Consider the following 22,702-nt stretch of genomic DNA (forward strand, 5'->3'; position numbering starts at 1 on the left):
AAAGTAAAGTTGATAAACTTTAGATCTTTGTGAAACACTCCTGTTGAGGCTTCTATTGAGGAGCTTAACCCCTTTCATTCTAGAGTACTTGTAGTTGTGCACGACACGTCTAGTACTGCGATGATCGGATTAGACGGGCGTGCGACCTCGGATAGTGCTAAATGCACAATGTTGTAATCACATAAATGGTTTCACATTCGCCTTCACAGGCAAGATGCTCGAGTGGTTTAAAGACCACAACATAGGATGGGTCGTTAGTTAAACAACCCCTAACACACTCATTCGCTTCTGGTTGTTCTGTCAAGGGAGAGGACAGAGCAGTACAAAAATCCAATGGACAGGTTGTTAACAACCACTCCACGGGCAATGATCCGACCTCCCCAGTCATTGGAGTTAAGGGGAAAGGGGCTACATTAGTTAGCTCAACACTTCTAAAGAAATTGAATGCATCTGTGGCACATCCTCCTTTAGGGAATCCTCTCTCGGCTAAAACCGATCCTTTAGGAGCGGACTCAACTAACTATTCGGGTTATTGAAAATACATAGAATAACAGACGTCTGAACTAGTCTTAGTTGTTTCTACGTTTTGCTTGCGCGTACCCGCAGGTCAGTAATATCGAAACATAAAGTCTGTTCACATTGGTCGATTGCTTGCTTGCTCGATAGTTTAGTATGTTACTCGTAGAGCTGTATCCGCCTGTCGAGGCATTACTTTAGTTGGTTAAACTGCTTACGCAGTTCTTTGCAGAGTAATAAGGAGCTTCTTATACTAATTAAATGCTTATAATAATAGCATTATGCCAGTTGCTACATAATTAGCATGTGACTTGCTTTATCCCTTGGTCGAACTGTTTGGTGCTTATTATAGCATAGTACTTGTTGGCTTGCATCTCTTATGATTGATGTGATTGCATACAACTCGTAATCTACGAACTGGTGGCAACTAGGATTGATGTGGTCGCTTGTCTTATAAGCTACTTACATATTATGATATAACTGCTGCCATATGATTCCTTATGAATGGCTTGTGATGTAATGGTTTATGCCTTACGATTAATTTAATTACTTGCTGATGGACTGAGCCATATTATGGTAATTGTATGTTTTACGAGCATTGTTACGAGTGCTTGTCTTATTCAGTTGTTTTTTTTGGTTGTCAGGTAGAGTTAGTTACACTTCGCCTATAGAATCAACTAGATTGCCATATTTGCGTGTTCTCATGTGTCGTTTACACATGCTTTGAGGTCCTATTTGAGGATTGCAATATTCCTTGTGGCAATAATATGATGTGTAGGATTATATGCTTCTGTGTGGAGTGATACGATGCATATTGCTGATATACATGCTTGTGCCCATATTGTGGCTGCTGACCCCGAGGCGGTCAATGGTTCAGAGCAGTCGATTATTTATGCATGTATCACCGAGTAGGGTGTCTGTTGAGGACCTGATCTCCAAAGGATTATCTGCGAGGGCGTGTATGATCAAGACCAGGTACCCGGCTAGAGTGATAGATTCTCTATGAGGATGTACACTGTCCACGAATGGGTAGCCGCAAAGGCGGTGAACTCCTGTGAGGAAGTGTATGGTCCAAGACTAGATATACCATCTAGGGCATAATTCCTTGTGAGGTTATACATTTCCCAGACCAGGTGATCTTGCGTGGACCTTGTTGTTTGTATTAGTGGTTATCGACCCTGAGAGCGGTCATTCGTGTTGATGCGTGTATCATAATGATTTTCATTGGATATGGCATTTATTGGGGATCGACTTCCCAAAGGTTTCACTGTGGAGGTATATATGATCAAGATCAGGTGACCCGACTAGAGTGGGAAATCTCTGTGAGGATGTACACTGTCCACGAACGGGTAGCCGCAAAGACGGTGAACTCCTGTGAGGAAGTGTATGGTCCAAGACCAAGTATACCCTTTAGGGCGGTAATTCCTTGTCAGGTCTTATATTTTTCGGACCGAGCGATCCGACATGGATCTTGTGTTTTTGCTTACCATAAAAAGTTATGGTGAGCTGTGATGATCTTCTGAGATTGTTTGTGATAGCCAACTATGAATACATAGTTTCGGCTTTCTGTTTTAGCATGATTACATGTATGACTCAGATGTGAGAATCCGATCGTTAGCGATTTGAGATAGTGATCATGTTTTGGACCTTCTACGAAAGGGTGAGCTTTTCTGAGAAAGTATGACGCCTTAGTGAGTCATAACCAGTGACAGGTGGCCGCGTAAGGCCTTGAGAAATGGAAATAGTTTAAGGTGGTTCAGGATAAAGCGTTTGTTAGAAGTCATGAGAGCGACAAACGATGTCCTGATACTGATTCAATGCAAAGACCTCATTCTAGAAACGAGAACAAGCTAGTTGCATGGTGGTTCACAGCCTACGATCAATTGAATCGTATGCTGCGTTTGTCAGTTGCACTGCTTACTTGCTTTGAACTGCTTACTATTTGCACTACTTACGCATTTGCACTGCTGACTCGCTTGCACTACTTACTCGCTCGCACTACTTATTCGCTTGTACTACTTACGCGTTTGCACTATTCACCTGCTTGCATTGCTTACCTGTTTAACTGCATATATGCTTTAAATTGCGTAACCTACTTAATTAAATGTACTTAATTCAGTTTCTTGTAGTCTCTCTTGTGCACCTACTAGTTTTTCGTGAAACTAACTCATTCTATGGGTACAGGTGATAATTAGGTATTGTACGAGCGATGACGCGATTGCAAGATGACTTCAAGACTTCTTCTTCCTGCTCTTAGCTCGCGTCCTGGACGCTATGAGTTTGTATCAGATTTTCCTTGGGATATCCGAATCTTGTGAGTTTTGGTTCTTTTAGCTAACATGCTCAAAGTTGTCAGCTTGTCTTATGATTTTTCAAAAGAAAAATCTTTCGCTGATTTCATAAACAAACTTTGAAGGAAAGAGTTTTTTCTAGTCTCTTGCCTGTTTTTCTGAAAAGGTTCGTAAGTTTGAAATTTGGGGCGTTACAAAAGGACCCCAACAAAGGTAATGGAATCAGGGGTCAAGCCACTCTGCAACAACGCCTCAAAGAACTTAAGTCCTTGACTATGCCCATGTTGAGCATGACCAACAATAGTCGAGTTCCATGATGATATATTTCTATCATCCATACCCTCAAATACTTTTCGGACATCTTCTATACAACCACATTTAGCATAAAAAGTAATCAAAGTGTTGCAGACAGAAATGTCAATGTGAAATCCATTTTTCACAATGTCAACTTGAAGTTGTTTCCCAAGATTCAGATCATTTATTGTAGTGCAAGAATCAAGTGTGCTAATGTACGTGTGATCATTTGGTCTGATTTCCAGTTTTCGCATAGCAACATAAAGCTGCAGAGCCTGATACCCATCCCCATCTTGTGCATATGTTGCGATGATCGACGTCCATGAGACATCTTTGTTTTTCATACTCCCAAAAATCTCCCTAAACATACTCAATTCACCACACTTTGAGTAGGCAGTCATGAGGGCGTTGCTAACAGTAACATGACAGCATAATCCAATCTTGATACTGTAACAACCCCAACTCATACCTTTTGAAAATGCATTTTTTTTTAAAGCAGTGTGAAAAACTTTTCAGAGACCTGGGGTCCTCACAGTTCCAATTCCAACTGGATAGCCAAACACCACAAAGAAACTTACAACCATCATCAATAAGAACCAAAGTAAAACTCTTTATTTAGGAATTAATCAATAATTAATTTTGAAGACAATGTTTACTCAACAGAAAATAGTGACCCAATGCTTTTCAGAATGCCAGAATGTAGGAATCAATATCTGCAAATCGATCATACAAATAGTGTTAGAACTGTTATGCTATAACCTTGCACAAGAGGTTTGTTCACTTACTTTTTCACTTAACCAAAAGTCTCCTCAATGATCATCGTTAACCCAGTATGGTAGTTCATCATGAAATCCAATGGAGTATGACAATCGACGGATGATACTCTGTTGAACGAAACAGTGATAATAACAATGTTAAAACACGAAACAACAAGAGTAAATAAAAAAACAAAATAAACATAAAAGAAAACCGATATACCATTAAATAAGGGTTGACGATGCGTCTAGTTTTGCTTGTTGCGTTGCTTTTAATATACCTGACAAAATCGGATATAGTCTGTTTACAACAAATATGAACTTGTTAACTTACATACCCATGCCATACGTAAATATAATTGATAGTGGTTTTATACGAATAAAATTACTGATAGTGTTCTCTTTAGCGAATTCGTTTTGCAGTCAATTGATATTCTCTTGGAGTGATTTGCTGAGTTTTCGCCCACCTTTTTTGGTGGATGTTTCACTGACATTAGCAGAATATTCAATAAACGATATTAAAATTTTATTATACAGTACACAACACAAATCGCATAAATGGCATAAAAGAGATAAATTTTAAGTAAAATGGACACAATGTTTAGACAATATACGCCTGATTCGCCATCGCTGGTCATGTAGTTGTCATCTTCTTCTTCCTTGTCCCCTTCATCGATATTGATACCCCATTTGCGATGAAGCAGGTTATATGTTTGATTCACGAACACGTCGTTTATAAAGGAATCGTCGGTTTGTCTGTTCCTTGTTCACATAGCAGAGGATAATCACACCATCCAGTACTTGTGCGACGTGTCATTCATATATGAAGGAAACATCATTTCACAGACCACCAGTTTTCAAACAAATAATGCCAGTAACCAAAAAACAAGAGCCAATAAATTGCATTGCGCAGTAATGAAATTAAAAAATATCATTTCATCTTTCTTATACAAAACTAATCATAGCTATAGGACGAATCAGTCAAAACACGATAGCACATCTCGTGTGGATTTATTTTTCAACATCTTTTGCGCTTTTTATATGTGATTGTGTAAATCGCAATAGAAAAATTGTTAACTAGACAAAGCTCGTCAACACAAATTGTGATCAGACAAATTGTAGCAGCGAAATCAATTTGCAACTGACTTAAATCGACATGAAATTGTAAATTGTAATAGGCTATATCGTCCACATAGACAAAGCTCGTCACCCTAAACCCTAAATCCAATTCCCTACACAAGAAATCCATAAACCTAAAACACAAAGCTTGTCAATCACGATATTATATATTGCTATCATTCATAAAGACAAACAAAGATATATCATTGTCTCGGTAGCTTCTTAAACCCTAAACCATAAACCATAAACCCTATACCTTACACCCTACTAACTAAACCCTAAACCCTAAACACTAAACAATAATCCCTAAACTGTAAACCCTAAAGCTTACACCATAAACCGTACACTAAACAATTAACTTTATTTGTTCTTAACTAAGTCTAAACATCGTGTCGATTTGTTTATTTTTTCTTTTTCGTCATTTTCGAATGTCATTGTGCAAATCGCAATGGAACACATTGTTTCCTAGGATAAAGCTCATGAAGGAAAATCGCAATAGGATATTCAAACATATTTGGTTCGATTAGTTGATGGGTTTAGGTGGGATGGTTGTACAGATCATGATAGAACACCTTATATAAAAAATAAATCACGATCTCTTATATGCAACTGGTTGCAAGCCAATCGTGATCTCTTATAATAAACAAATACGATCACTTTTATTAGTGTGTCTACTTCTTTGTTATTGATCGAGCTTCACACACTCGACAATGAAAAGGGGCATCTGTAAACACCCTAATTTTGACCAAAATAGTTTTCTATAACAATATATTTCAAAAGTAAAGTATTTTGGGTCTTTTAGATGACAAGTTTTGCTCTAAATGTATTTTTGGCCTTCAAAACAATACTTTCAAAATTTTTATCCAAAAGATGAATTAAACTAGAGAGTGTTAGCTTTCAAACATGATAAAAATCAGGTCAATCTGACATCAGAGTAGGAAGTTATGATAGAAAAGGTGACTTGTTTAGTTAAAAACCTATCTTTTCAGGTAAGGTTTAAATTGAGTACATTTTTTACTAGTAAATTGATCAAATTTGGTTTTCACTTAAAAGATGAATTAAAGTAGAGGATGTTAGTTTTATAAAGCATCCTAAATCACCTCAAAGGGACATACAATTATGGAGATATGGCCAAAACAAGTTAGCATGTTGGTCCAATCTTGACCTATTTGTCTGACAAGTTAGAAAACTGAATTGTCATTGGACCCACCTATCTATTTTTCTATGAATTATAATATTTGATTGATATAATAAAATTTTTATTATGATTGCAAGATTCACATGCTCAAGATTTTGAGGATCCAACAACCCTTATGCATTAGTTTTGTTGGTTCCATGCACATTTCTGGTTCTTAACACTATCGAAGGAAGCAAAGGGCTAACTAGATTGAATACATTTGTGATAATTCTTAGAGGTCACATCATGTCAAATTTGTCAGTCTCGTAGATTTCATTGTGCAGTTATGGAACCTGACAACCAACACGTTTAAGATCTTTGAGTTTGAGATGACCATCACTTTAGAAGACATGACACATATCACTGAAATGAAATGACACGGGGAGCTAGTAAATATACCTTGGTTTAGAGATTTGAAGCACATATGTGAAGTATTATTGAGAGCACCTGATGATGCATTCGAAGGTAAAAGGTTGAAGTTGTCATGGTTGAGGAAGGCATATAACAAGTCTATGAAAATAAATGAGAAGGTATTTTGTCTTTGAGGGAAGGCCAACGATAAGGTAGAGAGGGAATTGAGGGCATTCCTGCTCTACTTCTTGGGCACCTAACAATAATGGAAAGTCAATTCAGGCATTATATGTGTAATTGTTGTAAAACTTGAATCACGTCAATGAATTTTTATGAAGAGCAACTTCACTTGTGCATTTGTATGCAACATTGAGTCAAGTAAAGCATGCGAAAAAAACTTGATCATCATGTTGTTGTTGTTGTTGGAGGTATGAATATTGATTTGATTTGATTTGATTTGATTGATATAAAAACATAATTTTGCTATATGTATTTACTAATTTGTGTATTGATCCATGTATTGATCTTTGAAGGTTTGGATATATGAGCACATATGCATTAGAAGGTTCCTTAGACATGGCCCTGTCCTTCAATTTTCACGTATTGCTATGCGGATCAGGTCACGTGCTGGAAAGGAATAGGAGGAAAAAAATTGTGTACTAATCTAAGAACATGTAAGTATACATTGAAAAAATGATTATATTTTTATAAAAAATGCAATATATGTCTAACTATAAATGAAACATCATTCTATAGGTAATGTGGTGCCCCTACAGAGAAGATATAGTGGAGGAGGATGCGATTATCTAAGTCATATACCTCGCGAAGAAGAATATTTTACAGAACATGAATAAAGTTGAACACCAAATGGTCAGTTGAGTTGTCCAATTTTTTCAATATGCTCAACAACAACCCTGACACCCTCTCATCGTTAGTAGAATAGGTCCAATGATTACCCCATGTTGTTCTCCTTCAAACTAAAAAACTGACATGACGATAGTGATGACATCAACTTGGATTTCATGGGACTCTATTGCCATGAGAACATACTTTCTAACACCCAGCAGTTGCCAAGTTATTCCATGATAAAGAGGGGTCTCAAGAAGATGATAATGCATATGTATATATATTAACTCTTTTTATAAATTTACTTTCATTACAAATTTATTACTTCATATACTTATATATACTTTGATTACAAATGAAAGGAGAAAGAGCAAATATGAGTGAGGAAACATAAGCAACAAAGGACTTTGAGTGGAGAGAATATGGACTTAACTCTTCCAAGAGTTGAAGTTTGTAGGATGCAGGATTTGCTTGAATCCAGGAATAGAGAGGTGTCTATCAAGAACCTCATTATTTCAAACCTACAAGAGCTTTCTCAAGCTTAGACAATGTTTCTCTCTAGTGAGGACCTCATTATCTCTAGTAAGGATAAGGAGCTAAGAGTACAAGGTCAGTAGTTGTAGCCTCCACAATGTAGTTCTCCTATTTGTTTTTGTTGTATGGATACATTTACAAACAAATATAATTTATATAGATACATTCTTTTGTTTGAATATAATGTTTGTAACAAGAATGTATATACTATGAATCTTTATAACTGAAATGCATATAGTGTGAATGTTTTTAACAGGTTCATTTTGTATGAATAAAATAAATATATATAAGCAGGTTTATTTTTTTAATGACTTAAATGAATATATATGCATAAGGAAGTTTATTTTTTAATGAATGAATAATTGTATAAGTATGTTTATTTTTTAATGAATGAAATGAATGATTATATGAGCAAAATTATTTTTTAATGAATAAAATGAATACATATATGAGCAGGTTCATTTTTGAATGAATGAAATTAATACATATATGAACAGGTTCATTTTTGAATGAATGAAATGAATTATTGTATGAACGAGTTATTTTCATGTAGATCTTGTAAGTCTCAAAAATGGATATATGCAAATATGATTTCAGATTTACACATTATGATGTGTGAATCTCATCCAATTGATAAGGTTAACTCCCCAGTTGCAAATGTTCTCAAATATTTACAGATGTGGAGAATTTTGCATGTGGATCTTGCAAGTCTTGAGGATGGACATCCACAAAAATTTGACTACATTCGCAAATATGGATTCAGGTTTGCATATTCTGATGTGTGAATGTTGTCCAATTGACCTCATATGCGAATATGGTCACATATTTGCAAATATGGAGACCTTTGAACATTATTTTTATGCGGATCTCATAAATCTTGAAAAATACATCCACTGATATTTGATCACATTCACAAATATGGTTTCAGGTTCGTGCATTCTGATATGTAAATGTTGTCCAATTGATAAGGTTAACTCCTAAGTTGCAAATATGGTCATATATTTGAGAATATGAAAACCTTTACATGTTATTTTCATGTAGATCTCGCAAATCTCAAAGATGGACATCTACAAATATGTGACCATATTCGCATATATGGTTTCAGGTTCTCATATTCTGATGTGAGAATTTTATCCAATTGATAAGGTTAACTCCTTATATATGAATGTAGTCACATATTTGCGTATGTTGGGATATTTGTGTGTTATTTTTATGTGAATCTCATAAATTTCGAAGATGAACCTCCCTAAATATGTGACCACATTTGCAAATATGGTTTCAGGTTAACACGTTCTAATGTGTGAATGTCGTTCAATTATGGTAAGGTTCGAAACTCTGATGTGTATTTACATTCATACATTCATTCATTCAAAATAAACATGTTCATACATATATTCATTCATTAAAAAATGAACATGCTCATACATACATTCATTTCATTGACTAAAAATGAACATACTCGTATATATATATATATATATATATATATATATATATATATATATATATATATATATATATATATATTCATTCATTAAATTGTTAAAAAATAAACCCTATAATGCCCATATATTAATTTCATTCATTAAAAATGAACATACTCATACATATATTCATTTTATTCATTGAAAAATGAACTTGCTCATATAATCATTCATTCATTCAAAAATAAACTTGCTCATACATATATTCATTCATTCATTAAAAAATAAACTTGCTCCTGCATATATTTATTATATTATTCAAAATGAACTTGCTCCTACATATATTCATTCCATTTATGAAAAATGAAAATGCATAACTTTGTAATTAAAGTAAAATTGGCATAAAGATAACAATAAACAATATAAGTGCATAACTTTGTAATCAAAGTAATTTATAAAGTACATATTAAAAACATCTCATTACAATGTTGTCAACAATGACTTAGAAAACCACACATTTGCTTCATGTTAACTTTCTCATCAAGGTCCTTCAATATCTCCTCCTCTAGATCTTTTTGTTTGGCCTCTGGGCCTTTTGAGGTAGTAGGCTTCGCTTTCCTTGTGAGAGATGTTTTTTGGTTGTTGTCCTTTTTGCTTCATTGTCTCTCCTTTTACTTTCTTTTGGACTGCCTTTTTTCGTTCTTCTTCTTCAATTTCTTGTAGTAATTGACCATGCTATTCTTGGATTAACATGAAAAAATGGTTATTATCAAATAACTAATTAGCTTATATCGCAAGAATAATTCAAAACAATAAATATAAACGCATACCTGCGTGAAATAGAGACTCATATCTCTGCTCAAGTATAGTATGTATATCTAAACAAATGTATCATAATTTTTTTGTAGCAATTATATAAAAAATCAAAATATATAAGTATGTATTGAGTTTAGACACATGTGCAAAGCAATTACTTGTTCTTTTGTTGTGAAATACCATATATGGGGCAAACCATCCAATCTGAGTAAGTATCGTAGCCAAAACATTCAACAAAAAATTAACATATAATTCAACATTAATCATACATAATATAAGAAAAAAATAAAGATATTATTGAATAAGTAATTAGTTCGTACTAGGTTTTTGATGTTTGTATCTGCGTTATATATAGATCCCGTAGAATTGTAGAGCCTGAAGTCCCTTTCTTTCATAGTCATCTTCCATAGAACCACTGTTCATTGCCCCAGTTAAGAGGAATGAAGATATGCAACATATAATAAGTTTAAGACATAAGTAATTTGTCTATATGTATACATAAATATAAATATGCAATGTTGTTCAATGAATACCTTGTCACATTCTTAAAAAAGATACCATACATTTTGGTTCTCTAAAAAAGTATAAACACCTTATTTGGTATTGAAATATTCCATGTGAACAATATTAATATGTTAGTTTCTCACCTAAGAAATACAGCCCACTTCAACCTTGCAGCAAAGAATGCCCTCCATAAATTTCCAACTTGTGTTAACCGAATTTAGTGAATGTGGTCATGCTCTACGGATACTGAATGTGTGCAGCTTTTCTGTGTGGACTAGTGGGGGTGCAGAGTGAAGCTCCATTGGGTACCAAACTCAAGAGAGCTGGTTATCATAGCAAACTAGAAAGTCATGGTTGAGTGGCACAATATAGCCACGTCCTTCGCATGTAGTAATCAACGGTTAAGATGTCTTGAGATCTAAATTTTGCTTTAAGAAGACAGTAACAGAGGCAATTCGCGAAAGGGAAAGAAGCACCTCTTATGTTGAAATGTTAGATTAAAAAAGAAAAAATAAAGGTCAATGCAGCCACTTCCAGTTTGGTGTCATGTCATGGAAAACACTCCACACTAAACAACAAGAAGATATGCATGTCTGATCAGAGGGCATATTGTTGCATGGGATCCAGCCATTTGTTGTCTCCCAAAATCTTCTATAACCCACATTGCTTTCAGGATCAAGTTCTCCTTCAGTGGAATGTTTGGTTGCACCACATGCCTGAAAAATGGGATAATATGGCACATTGCATTTTGGGGCATCTAGTTTATCTCATCTATCTGTGAGCCCAATTGTAGAGAAGACTATGGAACCTGTTTTGCTTAGGATCAATTTTCCTTACATCAACCGGTGGCTTGCCAGATAGGTTTCTTTTGTAGGATAGGATTCTCAATCGGGGTTTACTATCTAGGAGGCAGGTTCTGCGGAAAAAAAAAATCCAATAGTCCCTCACTTATTTAGGTGATTTATTCATAACAATCTCTCTCATTGGCTTAGAAACGAAGCCCCCTGTGACGTAGCATCGGGTAGTCACAAACATGAACATAGTAGTCCGGAACACTCTCATTATGGTCTGTTTGTTAGACCCCTACCAGTTATACAATGATACCATTGGGATTCGAACTTGCAACAACTCAACGTGACATGCACTAGCTGCTCCTGCCGGACTAGGGGAAGATTTTACCAATCGATGTGTGATTAGTGCCAAGAGTTTAAAAACAAAAAGAATAAAAATAAAGAAAAAACAGTTATCGTAATGAGCAAGGAAATCTTTAAAAGTTTGCTTCAACCTGAGGAGTAGGGGAGAGGTCAAGCCCATGTCGTAGGCAATGGTGTAACACCCACAGAATTCTTTATAATTCAACGTGGAAAGCCAACATAATGAATGGGGCCCTGCATAAACCAACCACTTTGCTTGTTCCCTACTTTAATTTCTAATTGAATCAATGATAGTGTGTTCACTACCTACGCCTATTTGTTCTTCTTTTCCCAAAAGCAGGAATAGCCCATTGAATTTAACAGTTGACCTTAGCCACGCTACATATATCTTGAAGATACGAAGTGCCAAAACCTCCGGTGATGGCCAAAATAAACAAAGAAAGCAACTTTCAAAATCTACATGCCCCATAAAGAGACAAGACCCATGTGGCATGGTAGGTATGCACCAAATGAATGATTAGCTGGCACGCATGATGACTTGATAGTAGGGGTGTCAATGGATCCTATATGACCCGGATCCAATTCGTACTAAACCCCCCTCTAGGGTGAGAGTTTGGTGATAAAAAAAGGAGGTCCAATTAGAAACAGCATCAGACCTAAAAGGTCCGATTAATATATAAGGTTGGGTATGGTTTGTGAAAATTTCATACCAGACCTGGGTAAGACGTGTGAATTTTCAATATAAAAAGATTAAATTTTTTTTTTTATTTTACAGGGTATGAACCGGGTCTGGTTCATATAATCCTTATAAGGTCCGGGTATGGTTTTTCTTATAGCGTACCCAATAGAAACTGGTTTCAGACTCGACTAGGTACCTGCACCTCAAAACAGTTCCAGGTTTGGACTCATTTGGGTCTGAACCAGATCCGACCCATTGATAACCCTACTTGACATTGCCACGATAAGTAGTGTATCTTTGTATTATATAAGTCGAATGACTCTGCAGCTTGGATTTGACCAAGGGTCCAGGTTCAGTCTCAACTATGGATGACAGTGACGACTGCATCTTGGAAATTGACCATAAGCAATAGGCGAAATGGTGACAAGCAGTTTGAGCCATGTTTGACCAAGTTGGAACTTGACCGAGCACAACCTAGTCACGGTTCAACTTGGCTTCATTGGCTTCACTTTTCGGGTCAGGTTTTTAGTCCATGCTTTTGGAATCCACCTCGGATCATTGTAATACCTCGTAGTTTAGCACTTGGTCATTTTATGATTTTGACAAAAATTTGGTTGCGTGAAAGAAAAATCGTTTGAAGCTCAATTTTTGGGCTGAAGCCTTTGAGTCTGGGCTTAACCAAGATCTCATCGACAAGGCCAAGGTGAGTCAAATGAAGTGTGAGAAAGAGTTTTAATTTTGACTTTTAAATTTAAGCAAAATTCAAGCGAAATTTGAGTTATTTTCAGACAAAATTTGGAATTTGGTATTCGTGTAATATATCGTTGGATGTGTCAGAATTCTGCGCGCGATGGTATTTTACTTTTCCCAATTCAAGTTCTGGTTGACCCGAAAATTGTGTTTTTCTAGAATTTTAGCAGTTTGTCGAGATGGATCCGAGTTGGATCGGATTGGATCCAAGGCCTAGGATCCAATTTTTTATGGATTTGGGTCCTAGTTAGGTCTTATGAAAATCTGAACTTGATCCGGGTCCTACTCCAATTTTTGTTTTGGGTATGAGTTTGGATCTTGGATCTAGATCTAGATCCGGATCCAGATCCAAATCCAAGTCCAACATTTTTGTAACTTTAAACTGAGTATCAAGGTTTATTTTGGGGTTAAATAAGATTAGGGAGCCTCCTGGATTAATTTGGTAATTTTTGGAAATTTTTAGATATTTTTAATTAATTAATATGAATTTCGAGTTTGTATTGTGGGATGGGTGGGGGCTCTCTAAAAGAGTCTCTATTCTTACCCAAGAGGGGTTAAGAGAGTTTTAGAAAGTTTGGAAAGCCTTAGGAATAGAAAAGTCAACATTTAATGGTCTTTCAAAAAAATTGGAAACTAGAGAGGAGTTCCATATTCTTGGAAACTCTCATAAGAGAAAGCTGGAGAAGGGGGAACGTCATCCCTTCTCCCACCCATTATTTATAGAAAAAAAAGAAGAAAGAGAGAGAAAGGAAAGAAGAGAAAGGAAAAGAGAGAAAGAAAGGCAGGAAGAGAGAGAGAGAAGGAAGAAGAGGAAGAGAGAGGCCATTAACCTTCAGCCCAAGCTCTTCCACCATTATTTTTGTGTTCTCCTTCAAGGTACAGGTACTTTTATATGAAATGGTTGAGAAATCGGGTGGAGATGGATTCCATGCATGCTTTTGATGGAAATCCATGGTGAAACAGTGGACCCATGACTTCTATTGTTGTATATATATATATATTTTATGTGTTTTTTCACTGTTTCTCAAGAAAAAAAATTATATATGACCATCAAGATTGTGTTGGTGATGGCTAATAGACCAACCGAACCGGTGGCTAACAGACCAACCGAACCCGGTTCGGTTGGCCTATCAGGCCATACCCATGATAGTAGGCCCAGTTGAGCGATCAACTGGGCATGTGACCTTTCGAAGAAAAAAATATATAGTTTTTTTTATGCTTATGTTGGTCATTTCTGACAGCGTACACAGGCTCGAATCAGGCCTGTGCATATGTTGTCAGACCCAGCCGACCAGCCGACAGTGGTCGGCTGGGTTGGGCTTTTAAAAAAAATTATAAACATTTGTTTACTTTGCTGTAGGGTTTGGACAACATACACAGGCCAGGATCGGGCCTGTGCATATGCTGCCAGACCCAGTCGACAGGGTCGGCTGGGTATGGTATGGACCAACACACACAAAAAAGGGGTAGATAGTTTTTTTTTAATGGTTACCCTATTCGGTCCTGACAACAAAAACAGGTCCGGATCGGGCCTGTGCATAGGCTGACGAACCTAGCCGATAGGGTCGGCTGTGCTGGTTTTGTCCTATAAGAAAAAAAATAAGTATATGGTGTAAAGTATTTTTTTCTTGTGTTATGCTATGCAGTTTGACAGTATACATAGGCCCGAATTGGGCCTGTGTTTATGCTGTCATACCCAACCGAGGGGTCGGTTGGGTGTGGGCTGAACAGACCCAGCCGAGTGATCGACTGGATGTGTGTTCTTCAAAAAAAAAATCTAGAAAGTATACAAATGTATACGTATAAGTCAAATTTGCATTTTTTTTTGTATTTGCAGTCATGTATGCTCATGTGATTTTGGACTGGTGGGGTTAGCCAGCCAGCAGGTTGTCCTGTCCGGGGCAACATACCCGACCCCTAACTCAATTATATGTTGAACTGTGTGTGTTGACAGGAAGAATGAGAATATATATATATATATATATATATATATATATATATATATATATATATATATATATATATATATATATATATTCAGATTTTTGATTGACATGAACAATGATATGGTTACGCAATAAAACATGCAAAATATGTTGTCATGCAACTGTTAGATGGTTGATGTTTCATTTAACATGAACATGCATAATTGATGGGTTTATTCACGTGCACACACACTCAAGGGAGTATGTTTTGGCACGAATATATGTATGTTAATGCAGGGTTTCACATAGCAAATATGCATATACCCTTAGAAATCACATGCTTATGAATAGTCTATTTGCATATTCGATAAAGCATTGCATGTGTGTATGTGCATATGGAATATGAGACTTTTTGTTACTGCTTTGGTTTTGGCGTGTGATGCATCGATGGCCTAAGTGGACCATCGCCAGCCTGGGGAGCCATGTGCTTGGCTACTTTTTCTTATATACTTAATTGCATCACTTGAATCACACTTGGTGGTACTGCACTTTATTACACTGTTCTTGTTTTTCTCACTGGCTGAAGTCCCTTAAGGGTCCTCGCAGGTGTGAATGCGAGCTTTTGCCTTTACTTATGCATCTGGTATTACAAATGTCAATAAATGATTGTTAATAAAAGATAATAATTAAGAATAATATAATATACGTTCTGGGATTTTTCATCAAAAGAATGAGGATCTTAGCGATCCGGTCTTAGAGAGACTGTGAGGATACAAAAACTCTGTGGGCTTTATTTTATCTCTTGAACCCGATATTGAGGTTCCTTCTCTTGGCCACAGTTTTAGGGAGAGTCCGCCATTTGACCTTGGGGTGGTGTGTTTTGACACAGTTGTTGTTTTGGTATACCAAGAAAGTGGCACTTGTGGGCGTGGGGTGTCTCTGGTGTCCCCGACATTAGATGTGGAGGTCTAATGTTCTGATGGATGGTGTTATTTTCTGATATCGATCGAGGGCTAAGTTTGAAACCCAATAATAAAATACAAATTGTATGTTAAGCTACTCTGGGAACCTAACTTGACCTCGAGAATTGTACTCATTTGGTGTATCAGCGGGCAATGATAATTAGAAAGAGAAACTTAAAGTTGTATGCATTTAATAGGGCATGCATATGGAAAAGAGAAACTTAAATGAAATATAATAAAATGTCTCATGCATTTCATGCTATGCATTAGATCATGTATATTTTAATTTTTTCTTCAATCATTACTTGATGGTGATTGTGTGATATTTACTTCCTATTGCATGTTAAAGGTTTGTTATTTGTTACTGCTTTAATGTTTCTGCATGCTTAGCACTTATAGTTATTGTATGAAAAATTCTTTAAATGCTATAAATGATCATATTTGCATTTTTCTCAAATTACTGCATGACATTTTATCTTAACCCTTTGTCCTGTTTTACAAAGAAGTAGTTGTGCTCAAGATTTCGATTTTGACACCCTACTTTATTGGTTTTTCATAAAGACGGGTGATCAGTGAAGTTGGCCGCTACTTGGAGGGCACGAGTATCACACTTGGTTCTTGACAACTTCACTAGCGAACAGAATGACTCTTTATTTTTATTCTTTTAGTTTGTTGCTTCTTTCAGTTCTTTTGTTTCAGTTAGTTGCTACTTCATTTTCTGTTAAGTAGAATACTGTCTCTTGAGTTGGATTTTGATTTATAAATAAAAAGGTTTGCTTTGGTTCTTGTTGATGATAAATGTAAGTCTTTTTGTAGTGTTTAGCTATCCAATTGAAATTGGAACTATGATAATCTGAGGTTTTTGAAAAGTTTTTTGCATAAAAAAATAAATTTTATATTTTCAAGAGATATGAGTTGGGGTCGTTACAACCATAGTCTTAAGAGAGTCCTAGACCATAAGTAACATTGGGTGATGTGCAAGATGTGACAAGTTCGTGACTTCTAATGGGTAATCAATTGGGTCATGCTGCACATGATGATTAAAGGGGTAAACCTAGGAAGTTCATGTGTTTTTACATGATATGATTTAAGTCTTGACAAATGTTTTCAATGAGTGGATTCATCAACTCATGATCTATTTCATAAGGTAGGTGCGTGTCAACTCAACTAAGCCCAGTCATCTATGTCTAAGAATGGCTCCATAGAATATTAGAATATCTGGTCGAATCAAGACACTGGACCTGAACCCTTTTGGTTTGGACCACAGGTTGAGCCGAATTGGAACCAAACAACCTAGTGGGTAGTGGGTGGTGACCATACCCCCATGTGCTAACCACATCGCCACTGTTGGTTGTGAAAAAGAAGGGCTGTCCTTGGCATATAATTTTTCCTTGAAAGAGATTCAAAGTGGCCCAACTGTACTCCCTTATGATACACCACAAACGTCAACAGACGAACCTTCTCCTTCTCCTTCTCCTCCTACACGCATTAAATAATCCAAAAGATTTCTCAAGGAAACCCGAAAAATGAAAAGGGAAAGATGGTGGTCTTCACACAGCTGTGCAGAACAAACTCTCCCCTCTTACGCGTGCAATTTTTTCAATTACTTGCTGTCAACAAAGAAAAGCAAACCGGCGGTATTCTCTCTCTCTCTCTAAAGGGGAAATAATGGTGGTCTTCACACGTCTGTGTGGAGCAAACCCTCCATGTTTACGCGTGCAAATTTTTCAAATACTTGGTGTCCAGATCCCAATCACAGATCCACCCATCTGTACTCCACTCCCACCGTCCATCACATTGCTATATATGAGATCAACCGAGTGACCGCTTCTCAATTTGTGGATAGCGCTTTCAGAAGCAAACATGGGTTTCTTCTTCCCTCTAGTGGGTGTCTTCCTCTTCTTTCTCTCTCCATCAATGGCCTGTGATCGTTGCGTTCACAGTTCAGTTGCTGCTTACTATTCCTCACCTTCTGCCATTTCAGGTTCCTATTTTTACCTTGGCACTTTTCCCCCGTTCTTCGTTTTGGGGTCATTGGCTTCTCATGAAGATGATGTTTACTTGATCTTTTGCCTGATTTTGGTTGCCTTTTTCAGTTGGGGCTTGTGGGTATGGCTCATTGGCTTTGGGTTTCAATGGTGGACTCATTGCTGCTGCTCATCCTACACTGTACAGGCAAGGGATGGGTTGTGGAGGGTGTTTTCAGGTATGCACACCTTTCCCTTATATTTGACCAAAAGTAGATATGGTGCATTTATGCTTAGCTAAAAGTGGTGACTCATTGTAAGACCCACCAATTTCCCTTTAGTATCTCTCGTCTGCAGCTTGGAGTTGGATGGTTCTCTATAAAAAAATTAAAATAAAAAAGAAGAGGGCTCTTCACTCAGCAAGTTACAAGCGCCTCAAGCAAATTAGCAAAAGAAAATTCTGTTGGTCTTTTTATACTAGCAACGTGTATAATATGAAATGTATAGTTGAATTTTGGTTTTAATGGTGTTATATGATTGTGCAGATAAGATGTAAAAACTCAACGTTATGCGGTAGTGGAGGTGTAAAAGTGGTGCTTACAGACCAAAATGCCAACAACAAGACTGGTTGGGTGTTGAGCAGCGAGGCTTTCATGGCCATGAGCAGATCAGGAAGGAGCCTAGAGCTCATGAAACTTGGCATTGTGGACGTGGACTACAAGAGGTATAATGAGATTAGTTTTGCAGAGAGAAGCACCATTTTCTTTGATCAATGAATGATTACTGGTTTATCTCATTTTCAAACTTTTGAGTTACTTTTGTCAAAAGATTGATTTTGGAGAGAGAAACACCATTTTCCTTGATCAATGATGATTGGTTTTATCTCATTTTCAGACTTCGAGTTATTTTTGTCAAGTTATTTGTGATCTACAGTTCAAGTGTCCCAAGTTAACGATGCTATTTGAATGTGCAGGATACCTTGCGATTATGAAAAGCAAAACCTGAGTGTAAGGGTGGAAGAGAGAAGTCAGTACCCATACTATCTAGCAGTCAAGTTTCTGTTCCAAGGTGGACAAACGGACATCGTGGCCGTTGATGTTGCTCGGGTACGATTAGAATTCGTTTGGCATCTCTGACCAAATTCTTGAATTTCAACGCTTCTAAAACTAGAGGCACCCATTTGATATCAGGAGAAACATGACCGTGATCACAAGATCTGGTTCAGACCCGATTGGACTCGGGTTCAGACCCGATACCATTATCAAAATCCGGTTCCACCTGAGTCTGAACCAAACCCGACCTGTTGACACCTCTACCAATTCTCGCCTGTTCAACCATGACTGAGTAATTGCACCCTTCTTGTTATCACTAATATTTTCATTCTTCCTGTACTTAGGTGGGATCATCAAATTGGAATTTCATGAGTAGGAGTTATGGAGCAGTCTGGCAGACCAGCCGGGTTCCTCCGGGTCCGCTTCAATTCCGGTTCGTGGTAACAGCTGGATATGATGGAAAATGGATCTGGGCCAACCAGGAAGTCCTTCCAGATGTCTGGAAAGCTGGGATGGTCTATGATTCGGGTGTTCAGATTCAGGAAATTGCACAAGAAGGGTGCTCTCCTTGTGACACCAACACTTGGAAATGAAGCAGCAGTGGAGACTGGAGAGAAGATTAGGCAGAGCTCGCATTCACTTTGATCAACATCAAAACATAGAATTTGATGTGTATAGAGAGAATCATCAGTTTACCAATGTAATAAGTCAGTCCTATCACGAGTGAGACATGGTGCAGGTTGGATGGATTCATCATGGGTGGGTTCTCATATCCACATACTGGTCATGCTAGCTCTGTCCATGTGCTCCCTTTTCCATTTTTGAACCACGAGATGCTCAGCTTGTTTCCTAGCCCAGGGGTTGGGCGTCCTTCTGATTAGGATGTTGAATGCTTGAAAACCTAAATATGTAGTTTTTCTGCACAAGCCTAAGAAAGTACAAGCCTTGGAGGTCATCTATGCGAAGAACACATGCTCTATCCATTGAGCTATTTCAGCCCATCTCTGATTGTGGGGCTCTCCATAATCCTTTCAATGAGCAAACACTCTGGCTTATGAACTATTATAGCCATGGTCTTCACTTACAGGCACTCCTGAGGATTGAATTTAATTCACCACTAATTAGAAATAGTGTTCCATAAAATCGAGTACCCCTCTCCATAAATATTTCATAAATCATATAATTATATTTTATAATTAGGTTTAATGCGCCTACCAATCTTGTAGCTCTTGGGCTTTCGGTGTAACCACCCTAAAATCTCAAACTTGTAAAATTTTAATTTTTTTTTAAAAATTTTACAATTAATCATTTTTCACAGTTAAAAACAATAGTTCAGCAGAAACAATGTTTGAAAAGAACAAGTTCACGAACCTTGAGTGGATTACAGGCAAACTTTTTTTTTCAAATCTTTAGGTTAATATCTTCATAGATTCGTTCAAAACATGCAGATTCAAAAACAAGATTATATATATAAAGAGTTATTACAAAGGAATTCTTATACAAAATTATAAAACAGGCTCAAGAACGAACAATAGAAAGAGAGAATTCTTAATATCATCGTGTCATTGCATCATTACCTGCAACATCAACCTAATTTTGTCACTTGTATCCCATAAAATGGGTCAGACTCATGAAAGCTTGATAAGTGCATTGATATAAGACGTCAGAACAAAACTAACATATACATTAACATATTTCACAACATTCAGTTTCAAGCGAAGTAAAGTGAACATGATAATTTTGTTTTGATAATTAGGACTGGTGGATACTCACAGAACAATGCATAGAAACAACTAAGATCGTTTAGAAATTTATAATTTCATATATTTTGATACCCCGGACAACTAGCTGAATCTGCACCAAAGGAGACAGTCTAATGATCGAGAGAAAAAATTTTGAAGGTCATTTATAACCGGAGGATGCATCCGAACTTCTGTAGAAGTCTAAGAGATCTACCACCTAGGATAATATTTGGTAGCTCAGTCCTCTAACTCTAATGATTGAGGACGTCGAGTCATTACCACTTGATGAACATAGTTGTTAATAACTTATCCATCAAAGTTTGGACCTCCTATTCTCTCTTGACATAACCAAATGATGAATGGGTATGTCAAGTCTTATTTTATCTGACAACCCATTCAATGTGCTCTAGTGTATTTAACCAAATCGAACATCTTGCATGTGAAAGTGATCATCTTTATTTATGTGATTTTTTTAACATGGTGCATTGTCGCACTATAAGGTTATCATAAGCATCCAGTCTATTCATCGTCATACTAGCATGTCGTGCATATCTGATAGTACTACAACGATGAGAAGGATATTGGTTTCTCAAAAAGAAACTCAAACACAACATTGGAAATCATGATGTCTCACCGCTTAGGCTAGGTAATATCTTAGTCATTCTGGATACATAAATGAAGGACATAAAGTACGTACCACCAAAGGCTATGTAGTCGAAGCCTTTTTGTTATGTTGGTTCGAAGACAAAACTCACTTGCGAATTCTTGAGTCATGTCAATCCCAACTTATTTTAAAGTTTGAACCAAGTTGCAAAGGTGTTTAGAAGATCTCTCTAACGCTAGGGAGTTTGACTGATAAGCATGGATGCAACAACATTGATATATGTGGCCATGTGAGCCTTGCTTTATACGTAGGATAAGTTATGTATGTAATTGATGGACATCGCGAATATGTGAACGCAAAACACTTGTTTTATTTTTTGAGACATCGAGGCATGCAAGTTTAAAACCTCGCATGAAAATTCTTTTAAAATTTAAGTTTCAACAAGGATTGCTCAAATCAGGGTCTTTTAAATAATTAAATACTAACATAATATAAAGTAAACAAAAATATGTAAAAATACATATCCTATATATTTATATATGTATATAGAATACATATATATTAAAACAGAAGCCTGTGCACATTACAGCATGACGACAAAGTAAACAACATAAAGCAGGGCCCGGTGTATGAAACCATGCATCGGGCTAAATAAATTGCATAAGGCTCGGTGTACGAAACCATACATCAGGTTAAGTAAATAGCGTAAACAATATCTGATGTACGAAACCATATATTGGGCTAAGTAAATTGTGTAAACAAGGCTTGGGTATATGAAACTGTATATCGGGCTAAGTAAATTTCATAAAGCAATAGTCTATGCACGATACAATGCGATGGTAAAGTAAATAATGTAATTTAAATAGGACGAGAATACGTAAAATTATATCCTTAAGTTAAAAGCGTATACATATATATATAGAGAGAGATTGACATAAATATAATACATATATATCAGTAAATATTTTGTCGGCGTCATTATATACAACTTTCCCCTACCTTAGAGATGCTATGAATCTCTAACGATTCTAAGCATAGGTTATTAGATTTTTCGTGCCTCGATAAGCATGTTGGAAATATGGAGTCTCGTCTGTTGCACCGATGTGGTGTGCTGCAAAATAGTTTTTAACGCAATGCATAAGAAACAAGTTTAAGTTCTTAAATTTAGTAAAAGTGGAAATGATCGTGTCGTAGTGGTCAAACTTAAACCTAGTTCGAGATGACTGGACCAAGCCAGACT

At 36.6% G+C, this 22,702-nt stretch overlaps 1 protein-coding gene across 1 annotated transcript in view; it reads left to right on the top strand.

Annotated features, from left to right (window-relative positions):
• LOC149835962 (expansin-like A2) overlaps positions 1–19,866 on the top strand; it is a 35,232-nt gene extending 15,366 nt beyond the window's left edge. The window contains exons 2-6 of the mRNA XM_090008880.1: positions 17,944–18,081; positions 18,194–18,303; positions 18,610–18,788; positions 19,038–19,170; positions 19,461–19,866. Of these exons, the coding sequence (XP_089865006.1) occupies positions 17,944–18,081; positions 18,194–18,303; positions 18,610–18,788; positions 19,038–19,170; positions 19,461–19,709 (809 nt within the window). The 3' untranslated portion in view covers positions 19,710–19,866. The remainder of the gene's footprint in view (positions 1–17,943; positions 18,082–18,193; positions 18,304–18,609; positions 18,789–19,037; positions 19,171–19,460) is intronic.
• Positions 19,867–22,702: the final 2,836 nt, after the last annotated feature.

This window comes from Nuphar pumila, chromosome 6 (assembly GCF_984573655.1).
Source record: "Nuphar pumila chromosome 6, dmNupPumi1.hap1.1, whole genome shotgun sequence".
Taxonomy (NCBI): Eukaryota; Viridiplantae; Streptophyta; class Magnoliopsida; order Nymphaeales; family Nymphaeaceae; genus Nuphar; species Nuphar pumila.